This window comes from Ascaphus truei, chromosome 5, assembly GCF_040206685.1.
Source record: "Ascaphus truei isolate aAscTru1 chromosome 5, aAscTru1.hap1, whole genome shotgun sequence".
NCBI classification, from domain to species: domain Eukaryota; kingdom Metazoa; phylum Chordata; class Amphibia; order Anura; family Ascaphidae; genus Ascaphus; species Ascaphus truei.
In genome coordinates, this window is record NC_134487.1 from 290,516,344 (window position 1) to 290,534,098 (window position 17,755).

The 17,755-nt window shown below is 40.8% G+C and overlaps 1 protein-coding gene across 13 annotated transcripts in view; it reads right to left on the reverse strand.

Annotated features, from left to right (window-relative positions):
- The window catches only part of DGKI (diacylglycerol kinase iota), a 265,197-nt gene that overhangs the window by 45,702 nt on the left and 201,740 nt on the right, over positions 1-17,755 (reverse strand). For all 13 annotated transcript variants that reach the window (XM_075602606.1, XM_075602603.1, XM_075602602.1 and 10 more), the window contains 2 exons: positions 16,107-16,132; positions 12,923-12,960 (listed from right to left, as the gene is read on the reverse strand). In XM_075602606.1, coding sequence (XP_075458721.1) covers positions 12,923-12,960; positions 16,107-16,132 — 64 coding nt within the window. The remainder of the gene's footprint in view (positions 1-12,922; positions 12,961-16,106; positions 16,133-17,755) is intronic.

The following is a 17,755-nucleotide window of genomic DNA, read 5'->3' on the forward strand; positions in this document are numbered from 1 at the left end:
CTGAAGTTCCAATTGATATTGAGCGGTTCAGCTAAGCCAAAAACCTTGAGAACAAGAGCAATGTGCCAATGTTATGAAAAATACAAGACAGAAAGGCATGGTTTCCCATTCCGAAGGTGGAGGCTTTTGAGGTTCTGTATGTAGAGAAAAGGTCACCAGCTTAATAAAGTATTATTGCTGAATCATCTCATTTAGACATCCCATAATGTCATTAACTCAATGTATTCGTGTGCATAATTTGTTTACCTTTTACGCTTACGTAGTGACGACACGCAACCTTGTATAGGGGGCGTGGGTTTAGTATTTTGTGTATAAATAAGCCCTGTATGCAACATGTCTTTGGGAGGGTTTTATTTTGAAACTCTCCTCTGCGTGTGCACCGCACAAGCAATAAACTTATTTGTCTATTCTGCAAAATATAACCTCAGACTTGTGTTGTTATTCAAGCTTTTACAGATGGCGCACCGAATAGAAACCCAAAAAACACCGGAAGCTGAGCACCTGAAAAAACCACTCCTCGGTCACTCAAATCTGAGCGCTCATAAGAATCAAGGTAAAAGGCACCTTTTGAGGAAAGCCTGAGTTTAAAAAGTTGTTTTGAGTGATGTGTAGAGAGATGTGTTTTGAAGGGTGTCTCAATCTGTGTTGACGGGTTAACCTAGCAGTGTCAAATAAGTTTATTTGTCTGTTCCTGTATCCATTTTAAAGTGTTAAGTTTTAAGTTTTATTGGGATTAAGGTGAGAGTCCCATTAAAATTTTTGGTGTTTTGGTGATGAAGGTGAGTGTTTGTATGCTTTAGGGATTGTTTTTCAGACTGTCCTGGGTTGTGATAAATATTTTTGTTGTCTGAGCAGGAAGGGTCCCTGATTGTACATTTGCTCTGTCTTGTCAGTAACATACCAAATGAGGTTATTTATGGATATCTGTTTAGAAGGTCTTATCTGTATCCATGTTATAGAAGTATAAGGTTTATCAGGACTGGGTTGGACCCGCTGAAGTAATTCAAGTGTTTTCTTGGGTATAGTTATAGTGAAAAAATCAGAACAATAACATGCCAAAAGAGTTGTACGTAATCAGCTTGCGCTGATTATTGTATCAGGAGTATTGTACAGGTCAATTAAATTTGATTACTGTAACAGGAGAATAATGGGAAACCAAAGTTCTCAGAATTTGCCGTTAGAGGTTGTGTGTCTGCAGACAAAGATTATAAAGAATGGATACAGAGAACAAGAAGAGACAATATAAATATGTTTTGTTGGCCAATGAAAAATACATGCAAGTTCAAATGAAAAATACATGCAAGTTCAAATGAAAATACATGCAAGTTCAAATGAAAATACACATGCAAGTCCCAGTGAAAAACATGCCACCCCAATGAAAAAAAGTTTGTTTGCAATAAATTACTATAGAAGGAAGCGTGAACCTATGAGCAGCCGCACCGGTTTTCTTATTCGTAAGAATGCGAACGCAAGGGCTCATAGTGGAACCTTCTAACTTTCAGTAATCCCTGTGTGTCCGTGGCAGTATAAATCTTTGGATTTTATGAGGTTTTTGTGGCAAAAGTCAAGCATGGCATGCCCGGCTGGCGGACACCGCAGAAATCAGTTGTGAACGTATAAGCTTTTCCTTCCATTTCCCCACATGCAATAAGTGGTTATAAATCATTTCCTGATATAAACTCAAGTTTCGGTGCCGGCATGTAAAATTGTTGCGCCCTTAATGGAGAGTGGTTAGATGGATTTGATACCCTAATGAATTTTTCCTGAATGATTACCTGTGTGAAAGATAAACCATGCTAAGTATCACATGTGTGCACAAATCACCATCCAAAAACTTGCAAGTACGTACGAAAACATGAATATTTTTTGCTCACAATGAAATCAAATGTCTGCAAGAAAGAGAATCAAAATCGCAGCAGCACAGAGCGTGCCCCCACTTTTTTCTCCAGCGCGAGGAATGTGCTAAGATACGAAAGTTAACTCAGAAAGCTCCGGAGCATCAGAATAGTTTTAAAATTAGGTTATTTATGAGAATAAAGAAAGTGAAGGGAACTCTTATTAATTTAGTTGCAGGGTGAAATTGTGGGGTAATAGGGGAGAAATGTTTTTCTTTTATTTGTTTGTTATTTTTGTGATGTTGTGTGGCTGTGTGTGAGAGAAGTTTTTTGTATTGTGTGTGTTCTGTATTGTGTGTAACCAGTAAAAACACATTTCAATTTTATTTCTAGAGGATTAAGATGTTTGGGAATATTTTGTGTTCAAAAATGTGGGTAAAAGATCATAAGCATTGTTTGAAGTACACTGGCGACACACTTTATTCGAGCTCGGCTAGACCACGAATTCGGGTATACCCGGGTGTATTGAGGTTTGTGACTGTTTTCTGCCCGAGTGCATTGAGGTATTTTCCAGGCAGGGATTGAAGCATTTTATTCCTGCTGGCTGCAATACTGCACAGTATATATATATATATATATATATATATATATATACTGCATTACAATACATGAATTTATGCCATCTGGTAGACACGCGAAGCATTGCAGCCTATTAAATCCTAATCATTATCATTTAACAGATCAGCCGCCCGTCAGCCAGGCATGAACCCAGGTTGGGAAGGCAAACGCAACGGGGCTTGTCAGAGGTGAGGAGCGGCGCATTCCAGGTATCTGCCAGGTACATACTGGGTATTTGCTCGAATAAAGTGTGTCGGTGCAGTATATATTGTATTGTATGTTTTCATGTGTATAATGCCATTAATATGCACAGCGCTTCACAGGAGTGGTGCACGTCGTAATCATATAGTTAGCAAAGGGTAAAGGTAAGAGGTCATGAAATAAGTGATCAAGACATAAAAGTAACATTAAGGAAGAGAAGTCCCTGCTCTGAGGAGCTTATAATGTAATTGGTAGGGAGGGAGAGCGTACAGAAACAGTAGGATTTGATTAGAAGCCAGGAGAGGAATTTCAGGAGGGGAAACGCAGAATCAGAGTTTAAAGAGTAGAGTGATTCTGGCAGCAGAGTTTGGGAGAGATAGTAGGGAAGACAGGTGAAAGTCAGGAAGCTGGGATAGCAGGGGATTACAGTAATCAAGATGGGAGAGAATGAGGGTCTGAATCAGAGTTTTAATAGTTGAGCAACAGATGAACAGGTGTATCTTTGTGATATTGTGGAGGAAAAAGCGACAGTTATAGAAATGTTTTGAATGAAAGAGGAGAATATGAGAGAGAAGTTGGGAGTGACCACTAAGCAGTGTGCTTGAGCTACTGCATGGAAGATTCAAGAGTAATGTGGAAGGAGATAATAGGGTCAGGTTTGGGAGGAAGTATGAGGAACTCTGTTTTTGCCATGTTAAATTTAAGGCAAAAGAGGGCCTTCCAGGATGAGATAACAGAGAGACATTCAGAAACTTAGGTTTGTATGGCAGATGTAAGGTCAGGGGTTGAAAAGTAAATGAGGGTGTTGTCAGCATAGTGGTGATATTTAAACCTAAGAGATGTTATTAGGTCACCTAGAGAGAGTGTGTACAGAGAAAAGAGAAGAGTGTGGTCCACAGAGGCAAATGCTGCAGGGAGTAATAGGAGCAGAGTGTAATGACCTCTGTCTTGGGCAGCATATAGGTCATGAGTTATTGTAGTGAGAATTGTCTCCGTGGAGGGAGCAGTGCAGAAGTCAGATTGTAGAGGGTTAAGGAGAGAATGGGTGTTGAGAAAATGGAGCAAGCAAAAGAATACAAGATAAGTTCAGTACTTAAAGTAGAAAGACAGGTAGGGTCAAGCTTGCTGTTTTTGAGTCATGGTATAACTATTACATGTTGGAAGGAGAATGGAAATGTAGCAGATTAGAGGGAGAAGAGGAGATCAACAGTTATGGTGACATTCTCTTCTGATACAGTGGAAAAAGAGTCAAGGAAAGCAGGAAGAGAGTAGGAAGCAAAGTAGGATAGGAGGAAAAAGAGGGAATGTTCTGGTGTATGGATTCAACTCAGCAAAAGTCCTGAGGTGAGATGAAGGAAGAGTTAGGGAGGGTTAGACTTGTGAGTGTTGCCTAATGGAGAGAAATAGGTGTGTGTAGCTTGAGAAAGGACAGAATTGCAACAGGATAGCATAAATTTGTAGTGAATTAAGTCAGTGAAACTATGAAAGTTAAAACAGAAGGCATTAAAAAGAACTGAGTGTAGGGAGATAGCATGAGCGTGTGGAGTTATTTGTGTGTTAAGAAGTTATATAAACCTTAGCTATATAAAAGCCCGTGGGTTAATTTTTGAGAGGCCATAAAAAATGTAGTTCTTAGGGCTCTGGATAAAGCTCCATGTATTTAAACTTTAAGCAAAAGTTCCAGTCCAATAATTATTATTTTTCAGGAAGAAGCCGTGGTGTACCGTTATCTTATCTTTTCAGGGTCAATTGGCGAAACGCCCAGAAACAAAATGGCTCTTTGCCCGGAAACAAGTCTTATAGAAAATATTTTTTCTTTAGTCAGATGAATATGCAGAGTGTCTTTAAAATGATAAATCTGACCGTGTGCTCAGCACTGTGCAAAGAGATTATGTAAAGTAAGACATTAGTGTGAAGTCTTATACAAAATCGTTTGTCTATTAACTGAATGTGATGTATGTTATAACGAATTAACCATTTATTTTTTCCAAAGGTGTCCGTAAGCAGTGGTTAATGTCAAAATTGCTGTGTAATCTAGAATGGGTTTGCCAGGAAGGGGTGAATTTGGGAGTCACCTCTCATTTGGGGGTGTGTCGTGTGTATAGGGTTAAATACAGGGGATACATAGTTGCAAAAGCAGTTACATAAGTGAATAAGGTATGCATTATATACAAGGCATTTCAATTTTTTAGCAGAATAATTACAGTGGAGTGTTTGGGGTAAAAACCAGATAGGGAGTGGCTAGGGAAATTTGTAGGGGTAACATAATTGCTTAATTGGGAGTGAATATTGGATAGTATTGGGAAAAGGGATATTGGCCTGTAGTCTGAGACAGTGTTTTTTGTCCCCACTTTTGAAGATTGGGACAAACTCTGGTAGTTTCCCAGGTCTTAGGGATATGGCCTGCAGACAGGATAGAATTAATTATGGAAGCAAGTGGGTTAGCAAGGGATGAGGCCCTAAAGTTTCAGGAACTTAGATTGTATCAAAGTCAGGTTCACATTGGCTACTTAGTTTTAATTTGGGGAACATTAATAGGGAATACCTCTGTCTATATGCGGATGCTACGACAGGAGTAAACACATTGATACAAGAATTTATTCCTAGGTATAAATTATCTCCCTATGAGACACATATGGGATGACTTGTGACTATCAGCAGTCCAAAGAAACGAATTAAGGACCATGTTATTGGTAATAAAACAATAAGTTGTATGCAACTAATACATTTTTGAGTCTCTCTAGGCAAAGTTGAAAGTGCACCTACTCAAGATGGGGTTAATAGTCACATATTTCCTGCGCAAGCATGCTTTTCATCCCAGATGAAAAGGCCTAAAGTAATCACCAATACAGCAATTAAAGCGGCAGAGTCATTTTCCTGGACTCACAGCACGTAAAGCTCGTTCCAGCTCCACCAAACGTTCCAGCGCCACTAAAGACCAAAGTCACCTAAAGCACATCCGCATCAAGTTAACGTCTTGCCGAGTCAAAACTCTAACCGTTAACCAATGAGGAAAATAAGACACCAGGCTAAGGCCAGGTTTTATCAGAACATTTCATTTTTTCAGAGACTCAATATTTTTATTCTGAAAATATGATGATAGAGATAGATGCAATTTCTTTTATCTAGCAACTGCATATCCAAAGAAAGGTTGCTTGCATAAAATAAGGTTTTTAGTATTATGTGTATAATTTCTGTATTTTTCCAATTTTTTTAAGGGAACCTCTTTAAAGGGTGTATCACACAGTAGGAACAAGAATCAATTTATGGGTGAAGTGTCTCCACCAACCAATGAAACCTGTGTAAAAATGTATGTTTAGTCAGATAATAATTTACAGGAAGGATGTGGCCTTAATTTTGCAGTTTTTAATTTTCATCATTAAACCAAGAACAGGTTCAGATCAGGCTTATGGCCTTACAAAACAGAATTGCTTTAGAATATGTTTTAGCTTCAAAAGGAGGGGTATGTGTTTGATTAAAGACAATGTTGTGTTTTTATTCCAGATCAGTGTAGCAATGTGCAGCATGAACCTGATTAAATACAAGAGATTCAAAAGAGGGTTACAAAGGGAAGTGACAGATTATCACCCTTGGGGTTAGCTGAATGGCTTAGATCACTTGGAGCAAAAACTTTTGAATGCTTGGATGTGTGGAGTGTTACTTGTTATATGTGTGTGTCACGTGTTGCAAAGGTATGATCCACAGGTGTGAGACCCCCTCCTCCATTCGGATGCCACTCTTTACAGATGCCAGAAAACAGCAGTCCCTTGAAGAAAAGAAGATGCCGATCACAGTTATTCAACTCCAAAAGACATATTGGCCGCAGCGCCTTACGAGACTATGACAGTGAAGGGCACTCGCCCTTGTCCTCTGAGTTATCCCTGGACTATCATCATGAACTTAATTCTCAAAAACTATGTTTTAAGAATAAAAAAGGAGGGAGTGACAAAGTGAGAATATGACGTAAGGGGGGGGTCTGACATAACAGCACTGGGATCTAAGCAACCATTTTGAGTCAGCATCCATCTTAGGTGCCTGATATTGTCTATTGTCTGTATGAAAGTGGAATGAACGTTCGTTTAAAATACATTTTTTTCTTCTGAAGTTCCAATTGATATTGAGCGGTTCAGCTAAGCCAAAAACCTTGAGAACAAGAGCAATGTGCCAATGTTATGAAAAATACAAGACAGAAAGGCATAATTTCCCATTCCGAAGGTGGGGGCTTTTGAGGTTCTGTATGTAGAGAAAAGGTCACCAGCTTAATAAAGTATTATTGCTGAATCATCTCATTTAGACATCCCATAATGTCATTAACTCAATGTATTCGTGTGCATAATTTGTTTACCTTTTACGCTTACGTAGTGACGACACGCAACCTTGTATAGGGGGCGTGGGTTTAGTATTTTGTGTATAAATAAGCCCTGTATGCAACATGTCTTTGGGAGGGTTTTATTTTGAAACTCTCCTCTGCGTGTGCACCGCACAAGCAATAAACTTATTTGTCTATTCTGCAAAATATAACCTCAGACTTGTGTTGTTATTCACAGCTTTTATCAGGGCTTATTCAATAAACCCTGCTAACAGCAGAAGGCCCTTATTGCATAGGCTGTGAAGCTGCCTCCCTGTGCTGGAGAAGAGTTCAGCTCCTTTCAGATGAATGGGAAATACATCTTCTCCTGCACAGAAAAGCAGCTTTACAGTATAATTGAATATGCGTCTCAGCTGCGCAATATACGTGGAAACATGCAGAGCTTCCGTGAATAAGGTAGAAATAGAGACGGCCGATTCAATGGGGATGGATAGGAATCAGAAACAGAAACAGAAATTGACAGCAAATAAGATATATTTGACTTTATTTTGTATTTCTCATAGCCTTATGTCTGTCCCAAGAATTTGTTAAATTACTTTACTGTACTAGCCTCTACTGCCTCTCTTGAGAGGCTATTCTTAAATCTACCCCCTTTCCTTGATTTAGTACTTCCTCACAATTCCCCAGTAGGCAAAGAAGGGTGGGAGAGCCGTATTGGTCCTTTCTTCCACGTAGTAACAAAGGAGGGAGAGGAAGTAGGGGGTATGATACTTTTTATTGCACCAAGTAGTTGAGATGTTACAAGCTTTCCAACCTCTCAGGGTCCTTCATCAGGTATGGCAGAAATACAGAAACAAAAACCTGAGCCTGCCACTGTCCAGTTTCAGAGCTTGACCTCTTGTTCTCGCACTTCCCTTTCTCTGAAATATGCTTTTCCCCTGTACAGTGCTGAATCCCCTTATGTAATGTACTTGAAAGTTTCATATCTTCTCTCTCCCTTCTCTCCTCTAAGCGGTACATATTACACATTCAGTCTTTGCTAATAAGTTTCCCATGGACAATGCAATTATTTTGCTAGCCCTTAGCACAATCTCCAATTTATTTACGTCTTTCCGGAGATGCTCTCTCCAGAACTGAACACCGTACTCTAGGTGAAGTTTCACCAATTATCTACAAGGTAGCATCGATACCTCTCTCTTTGTGCTGATAATACCTCTCCCTATACAACCCAAGCTCCTGCTGGCTTTCCCCATCTCTTTGTGACATTGCTCGCCTTCAGCTGAAATAATGACTCCCAGGTCCCTTCCCTCTGTAGGAGTTGACATTATAGTGCCATTTATCTTGTAGAAGACACGAAGAAGAATTGTGACATTTCATCAGCTATGACATATTGAATTTGTAATAAAAGTGCTTAACAAAATCAGTCTACACAGTCACTCCAACCAATCTCATATACAGAGAATCATTGGCTCCAGTTTGGCTAACAAATCACTAGAGATCAAGAAAAAGCCGATTGTTCTCATTCCTGATTTCCGATGCAAACATTGGGGATGTCTTTGGGGAAGGAAATGCAGATCCGCCCATCTCTGTGACATTCTGCGGAAGCAAAATGATATACAAGAAACCAGGGCCACTGGCTGCCAGAAAATGACCGTATAATATACTGACATATATAGTACAAGCATTCATATGGAGTCCTACAGGACAATTGTGTTGACTTGTGTTGCTGTGTATTGCTATACCACTGCCGTTTGCTTATGTTGAGCCGGTAACAGTGAGCACTCATTTTATACTGGAAATCACGTTTGGAAGTGAAGTGCATGGAGGTAGGAATGGCTCCCTTTATCAGTACAATTTATGTGGGTCACGGATCACTTCCCTGTAGTAATACTGGATATCTATTAAAGAAAGGGGTTCTCATAGCATAATATAGGATTTATTGGTTTGATAAATATGATGCACTTTTTTACTCCATTTTTGCCCCAGTTTTGCAGCTGGCAGACATTGATACATAGCCCCCTAAGTGTTTTGTGCAAATGTCCTTCAGCGTCATAAATCCAGTAACATGGAAAATAAACGGCTTCTTACGCTCAAGCAGGCTGGAGTATTAGGCTTGATTGTGCCCTAGAACTGAAAAAACAGAAGCAGTGTTTGAGTCTCTTGGCCTCTATTGAAGTCTGCCGGTGTAATCTTCCAATGTGGGCACTGCATACGGTATATGGGACAATACAAGGAGTTAGGGAGACGTTATAGGATGCACACATTAGTGTGTACATTTCTCTCTAGAGCAACCACTTTTTCCCCTTCATTCTAAGGCAATTCAAACACTATACCAGGCCTGGGGTGACATACAGTACATTTGACTCTCCTTTAAATTGAATCAAATGTAAGAAATGTGATTAACCTTTGTTTATTTATTCAAGGGCAAAATGTTCACGTGTATCTCATGACACTTTCATAGAGATTGATATATAGCCCAAAAAAAATGTAACAGTTCACTTGATATCATTCTAGTAGATCATGGTTCTCAAACAAAAGCATTAGATTAAAAAAAGTAAATATTTGCTACATTTTTGGTATTTATAATGCAGGAGAATCTTGACTTCATACAGTATACATGATGGCAGCTATTGGCCCAGTCTATATTTCTGCATATAGTCCATTCTGCTTCCCAGCTACGGCCAGACAAGAAACCACTTCACTTGTGTTAACATGACACGTGTAACAATGTAACTGGTTTTTATACAGTTGCATGATATACTGTATTCACGATGTATGGTACCAGTTAGGCCTGGGACATAGTAGAATAGGCCGTGCTGAGCCGAGCTGAGCAGATGCACTTACCCCCTGCATCTGTCATCAGCACGGCTTTAGCAGCTGCTTCCGCACGCGTGCGGAGGCTGAGACATTCTGAGCAGACAGGCAAATTTAAAATTTGCCACTCAGGGAAGCAGAGGAGCGGTCACGTGACCGCTCACATCCAATGGGAGCGAGGGACTAGCCCCGCTCCCGTCACACCTCCGCCACGCCTCCGCCCCTGCAGCCAAAGCGCGCTCACTGCCTCGCCTGCCAGGACACAAAAAAGCTCCAGTTTGAGCAGGCGAGGCAGAGCAGGAGCGCGGATCAGCGCTGCCCGAGGTACCGTGCCCGAGGCCTTATGTGCGCGGAGATAACTGTAGTTAAAATTCTTTATGGGTAAGCTACCCAGCTACCTGAACAAGCTCCTCACCCCTACCACATGCAGCACCTATCACCTGGGATCAGACTCCAAAAGACTGTTCACGGTCCCAAGGCTCAACAAAATATCCGGCCGCTCCTCCTCCTCTTACCGTGCACCCCAAAACTGGAACAACCTACCAGAGACTCACATCCACCACCTGTCTAAGTTCTTTCAAATCTAAGGCTGTCACACATTTTAATCTGGTCTGTAACTGTTTCATATGCTCATAATATATATTCTCTTTAACTGTGCACGCAATGTCTTGTATATAATGTATACCCTGCTCATTATGTAACTGTACTTGTAACCATGTACTATTTGTTTTACTCTGTGCCCAGGACATACTTGAAAACGAGAAGTAACTCTCAATGTATTACTTCCTGGTAAAATATTTTATAAATAAATAAATCTGCACTATTACTTCTCCACTACCAGAAATACAGTAGCAGTAATGCATGGCAAAGCCAAGGGGCTCGTTTGGTAGAGAAAACAAAGGCTTTTGCCAAGGCCGTGTAAGAGGAATCAGAAATCCAAATCACCACATTTATAATGCAATATGTTTGATTTGTATTGACTATAACTTGAAACAGTTGTGAAATATGCATTTCAGCCAAAGATGCATAACCTCTTTTCTATATCCCTGTGTGTAGGTGAATATGTCAAGCATATTAAACTCAATTTGAATATAAATGGGCACAAAATATGTACTCAGCAGTCTGTTTCTTAAGAACGCTTCACTGTCCATTTAGTTGAATATATCAAAGGTTTATATTTCACTTTTTTGCCTAATATAAAATAAAACAGAATTGCTCGTTATAGTACGGTTTGAGTGTTGTTGGACTCGCTTGTACAAGGCCTCTATGTAACATGGGTATATGGAAAAACTTTGGAATTGGGTTAAATGGATATATTCTGAAATGCATGAAGTAGTTTGTTCGTCTCCTGCCATTTCTGTGTTCTCTGTGTTTGTGTTTTCTTCACAATAATAATTACATGGCCTCTGCTTTTCTAATAAATCTAACAATAATGTATCTGTCCTCAAATTCCTGGCTCTGCTCCCAGAATCATCTTATTCATCCAGGACATACTTGAAAACGAGAGGTAACGCACAATGTATTACTTGCTGGTAAAATATTTTATAAATAAATAAATAAAATATTTGTTTTTGCCTACTTTTTAGTTACACAACATTCTGTGACTTTTTTTGTTAGAATGTCCTTGATTATGTGTTTTCCAGAAGTTAAACTTTTTTTTTACTCCTTTTTAACCACCACTATAATTTTCCTATAGGGTCTCATCCGTGTGAGGCTGGTTAAACTGGCTTTGCAATTTTAAGAGTGGGATAGGTTTCACCAGACTTAGTTAAGTTATGGTGGGTAAAAAAAAAGTGACAAAAACCCTCCACAGTAAAGCACAGTTTTTGTCACTTTTTTTGTCACGCGGCGGGGTTCACATCACGTGACCCATAGCGTCATGACGTCATGTTACTATGGCAACCGTGACACCACATGACCCTGCGGCGTCAGTTGACCCCGCATTGCCATGATCACGCGTCCTGAAGAGGTTGCAGAGGCCTCACGCGGTCCCCCGGCATTTAATTTAAATGCCCTCGGGAAGAGTGCGGGACATCTGCAACCGCCCGCGCCCCCCCCAAAAAAATAAATCTCGGGGGCATGCCCCCAGTTTGCGCACTGCTGCTGTATGCTATGTAACATTAGTTAAAATTGGATACTTTATTTATAAAATATTTTATCAGGACAAAATACAGTGCGTGTTACCTCTCGTTTTCAAGTACAGTATGTCCTGGGAAATGTACAGTACCTATGCATGCAAAGCTCTCTCTCTCTCTCTACATATATACATATGAGAGAGATATTACATGCAGTCATGGTTTAATATTTTATATGTTCTTTAAAACAAATAAGTCACAAAGTGTGTAAGTCAAGTGCACCATTTTTGCACTTGGATTTATGACGCAAATATAAAGATAAATCTTGCTGTTGACACACAGGCCCGACATTTTCTCCCGACAATAGCTCAGCCTCACTCTAGCACAAAACCTTGCTCTGATTTGGAGAGAAACCTCCACAAAATTAATATAAATTATGAACGATTGATTAAAAATTTTCTTTAGAAAAAAAAAAAAAAAACATGAATTCCTTTGCCAATCTGATATGAAAAATTGCAATTTAATGAGAAAAATGAACGCAAATACAGTATAGCAAAGGTGTATGTTGCGCACCAATCAATAGAACCAGTGATGTTTTTCCGGGGTCTCAGGGAAGCCCCGCTCCTGTCCGTTGCAGCAATCCAGGCGTATAGGTTTTTGCACAAACAAATGTATTAGCCAAAAGAATATCGAAACGTTTTGGCCGTCTAGGCAGCCTTCGTCAGGGGGTGACATTCCTTCACCAAGGTGGCCGAAACATTGGATATTCTTTTGGCTAATAAATTTGTTTTTGCAAAAAAAACGTAGCGCCTCAACACTTCTTCGTGTTTGGAAAAATAAAAGCAAAACATTTTATTTAAAAAAAAAAAAAAAATAACCCTTTTCTTAACACAACTGAAATGTGCCGTAATGTGTCGTGTGGCAAAAGACTGCTTAGTAAATATGCCCACTGTGTCGCTTTGTAGTGTCACTACTTGCTTACATGTAGGCACAGATGCCAACGTAGTGTGGCATAAGCCAGATTCAGTGGGGTCTTTATAGAGGGGATAGTTCTGAATGGAGACACTTACCTTCGCGATATCACCGGATGTAACTGCCTCTAGAAGCGCTGAAAAACAGTTAAAAAGGACACAGGGGTCAAGAACAGATATCTGTGAGCACACATTGCAATTCACTGATACAGAGCAGCACCAGGCTGCAAAATAATGCAAATTGGGCATATTCCAGCAGTAAACGTGCAGAGATTAAGAGGGTGTACTTTAAATTTGCTGATGGTTGCAAACTGAGCTTGTCCAGCTTCGTCCGCATTGTGCGGCACGGAGCGGCTTTTACTTAAAGTAACATCTCCGCTTATTCTCTTCCAACGTGTAGATCTGCCGTTCGCTTTAACTCCTCTCTCACACGGATCACTCAGTCTGAAATCCTTCTGCAGTTACAGGTTTCTCCCGCCTCACACGGGTTGTCAGGCAGCGAGGTTTATTCAACCCCAAGTTTTTTACATATTATTTTGGGATAAACAATACCTGGCACAGCTATAGAATCTGACACATCATGTTACAATAGGTGGGTCATGTGACCCCTACTTAACTTCTATTGACAATCTTCAATCTCGGGCGAAACTGATGTCAAGAGATGTAAGACGACAAAGGGCTCTCTCTGTGCATCAATGATGCACTAAAATGTCCTTAAAGCAGCAAAATTACTTTCCCCCCCCCCTTTTTTTCTTGTTATTTGTATATGTAAAGCATGTGACAATGTATAATTCTACATTCTAAACTGGCAATTGTTTGGAGCTCCTGTAAAAATCTAAATCCTGATTGTGTGCCTAACGAAATGGCCGCAATCTAACTTTGTACTGCAGTCAGTGAAATGCTGCAGCTGATATGTAACATTATATTACTAAAGGTAACACATTGTTACAGCTTTCAGAATTATAGACAGCCTGCTGTTTGGAAGACAGAAACAGATCTGTCTGTGATACTTTGTTGCCAAAGGGCAGAAGTAAAAAAATGTGTGTGTTAGAGCCCATTTTAAAAGAAGAAGTGGATATGACTTTCTAAATGGTTGCTGTAGCAACCAAAGAATGATAAGTACATTTAAAAAAAAGCCATTCAAATGGCATTAGGGGTTAAAAAAAATGGAGAGAGTATTATCTAATACAATAGAACGGATTTATTTAAAAAAAAAAAAAATATATATATATAGGTTTTTTTGTTATGTTTTTGCTGCTTTAATACCCGGCCCTACAGCTGGTTCTGCTATAAGCCATGTTTTATTCAGCTTCTTTTTCTTGCTGCTTCTACTCACTGATTCTAGGTTCTGCAATGCAGAATACCAGCCAGCGTTGCTGGGCTCCTCCAGCAGCAAAGACTCACGCCAAGATTTCTACTACAGTCTTTCTACATCGATGGACAGCTTGGTTCGATTGCAAAGGTATTTATGGGTAAATTATGCCCCCAAAAGTTTTGCTGTGTACTAGAAGATGATGTACTGTATTGTCTTCTTTGATGGTGCACTAGCAAGAGCCTTTGGGCAACATTAACTGAGCAGCGCTAAGCCATTCACCTGAATGTTTTACACCTCAGAACTGCTTAGTAATTATGGCCCAAAATATCCTCCAATTCAGAGTACGTAGATAACAGAATTTGGTATTTATTTACCTCTTTGCTACCAGAGTGGTCTGCAAAATAAGGCTATTTTTGTAGTATATTTGTAGTAGACATGTTATACTCTCTTGTATATGGTCCTTGCAAATATTACATAATAAATGAAGTTGGAAAAAATGACATGCCCATAAAATTCAACCCATGTTACATTTAATTAACTGAGATATTCATATTATTTATATTGATCCAGAAGTCAAACAAAAAAAACAAAGTGATACATTTGGCAATTATGTCTCAAAAGGGGAAAAATAAATTCTTTCCTGACCAGTAACAGCGATCAGATTTCTCCCCGGGCCATCATCTTTCCTGTGTTTAACTTAGGCACGTTATATAGTGCCGGGCGCGTGCTACGCCGTGCGCGCGCGCGGATGACGTCAGCCTTTCTATACAAGAGCCGCGCGCGCACACGGCAGGGAGAGGGGAGCCGACTGAAAGCGGCGAAGATGAGGAAAATCATCTTTTCGCGCTGGTGTGTGTGTGTGTGTGTGTGTGTGTGTGTGTGTGTGTGTGTGTGTGTGTGTGTGTGTGTGTGTGTGTGTGTGTGTGTGTGTGTGTGTGTGTGTGTGTGTGTGTGTGTGTGTGTGTGTGTCAATAATTGCAGAAGAAAAAAAAAATATTTATTAAAGTTTTTTTTTCTTTAAAAAATCTTATGCAGCACTTCCTTTCACTCACACAACCCATGCACACACATATACTCACACATACACACACACACACATATACACATTACCTGCAGCTCCCGGCACTATATACAGGAAAAGCATGCGGCACGTGCACGCGCGTTCGCATAGGCACGCACGGCCGCATGCTGTATATAACAGCCCTAATATGGCATTCAGACATTGTAAACATGCAATTTTATGACTGTTTGGCAAATGTTCACATGAATGCGGTAAGACCTTTATGCAAAAGTTGAGAGTTACAAGAATTTTATTATAACCAGATATTAAAAAAGTAAACGAAAGTGAGAGAACCCCTCCTCCTTCGTACAGTGCACAGTAAATAAAAATACCACTCGTGGTGCATAAACATGTCTCAGACCGGTCTGCAACCCGGCCTCTCCCCATTATCGCTTGGCATACAGTGCTACCACTGCAGCCAGGGATTCTGGGTAGTGACATGCAAATGAGCACTGTGTGGCACTCTTTACTTCTCATCCATTTTAACACGGACTCCTATTAGCTTTTGCCGGCCTTATTACACAGCTGTTCAAGAACTTTAACTACATTTGTATATCTTAGTATTTCACCCAGAGAGAGGGGGAGACCCACTGACATATCCCTCTCAAAACACTCCTCTATGCAACATGTGGAGAGATACCTGGGAAATGTATCTGAGCTTATTTCCCAGGTGTGCTCACAGGAATCTCTCCACGAGTTGTCTTTAGTAGGGAGGTATAATGTATAAGGCAATGCACCTGTTTTGCATATAATTATCACTAACGACCATTATCAGTTATAATATAATTGATGCTTAGGGGATCAGTGTGGAGACAAACTGAATCATGCCCGTGGCAGTATTGCTGCTCCTATAGACCCTTTCTCTGTACAAGCCACATCAGATAATGTACATAAAAGTAGCACCTCACCTTGTTCTTCCATTGACAACGGTGACCTGGAATGAGATAGAAAGATGAATAAATAAACCAAATTCCAATTAATGACCAGCATCCCACTATAGCAAAAGCATTCTATTAACTTTATTCCAACACCTTCCCTACCAGATGAGTCTGAAGCGCATTGCAAAGTCTTGGTCCATGCCAGGGGTGGAACTACTCACAGGTGGGCCATCCCCACTCCCCCTCGTCTCTTTCTCTCACACACCTGTGTCACGGGACATGTGGGGCCTGACCCGGTGGGAGCCCACACAGGCTGCGATTGTGAACGTTGTGCCTATGTTATGACCGCCTGGATGGCCTCCCTATGCTGCCAAGTAAGCCCCGCCGCACAGGTAGGGTTCATGGGGAGGGAGGCGAGAGGGCCCTGTACAAATCCTGGAATGTTGTTCCTGCGGGCTGGTGGCAGTATGGGCCCCTAACAGACGGACACAGAGGGATGCACTGGTGGGAAAAGAAAAAGAGGTGTGGGGGGTAAGGAAAGGGGGAGGGGGGTAGGTAGGAAGGTACATTCCCCTCCTTGATCCTTTCCCCACCCCTTCCCCCTTGCCCTCCCACCTATTTTTCTTTTCCCTTGTTCTAATTTTATCCCAAAAGTGCATCCCTCTCTATCATTTTCACGTATGTGTAACCCTCTATTAGTTCTCTTGTCAGTGAGGACCCTAGGTTGTCTTCCGCAAAGCCAAGACATTGGCCAATCATTTGTCCCCCAGTCTGTTCCAAACTGAGCAGTTTGAGCAGAAAGGGACTTTCTGAGTCTGGGCAGAAAGGGACTTTCTGAGTCTGGGCAGAAAGGGACTTTCCGTTGCAATCTTTGCATCACATGCACCTGCTCGTATCGCTTCCAGCCACAGGCAAGAGTTACGGCATTCAGTAATTTATTGTGAAACTTAGTTTGTTATTTATCTCCTGACCTGTGGCTGAGGTGAGCAATACGTGGGAAGAACTATACGATTCCTCAAACAACAGATTCAGGAACACCTTATATTAATTAAAAAAAGGAGATCTTAATCACTCGGTTTCCAAACATGCTGCCACTTGTCCCATGGGCAAACCACAATTGTTTAGATTCAAGGGTATCAAACACATCCCGCCCCATATTAGAGGGGGGGGGGGTCGTGTTAAGAAACTCGATAGAAGAGAGATGCACTGGATTTTTATGTTACAGACAAGGACTCCATTAGGTCTCATTACTGATTAAGATATCAGTAATTTTTTATAATTATTTTCATAATTTATTTACTAATGGTTTTTGTACCTTCCCCTCCTTTTCCCAGGTGTCCAGTATTGAACCGGACTGTCCTGTATTTGGACACACTGTTCAGTAAAAATATAGAGGTAACACTGGACATGTATGTGTCTGGTATTACCTCCCTGGACAGTGACCTGACTGGCTTGGGGGCCACAGGATATCCCAGAGCAGGGAGAGAGTAGGGCTGTTACTAGGGGGCAGGGAAGCTTCCTCCATCCTCATTGGCTGCTGCTGGGTAATGCAACCAATCAGGAGGAGGTGTCAGGAATCTGGGGGTAGGGGCCAAGGAGAGGAGGAAACAGCATGGAGCGGAGAGGGGGGGGGTGTGTGCGCGCGTGCATGTCGCTGTTATGTTTGTGTACGTTGCTTG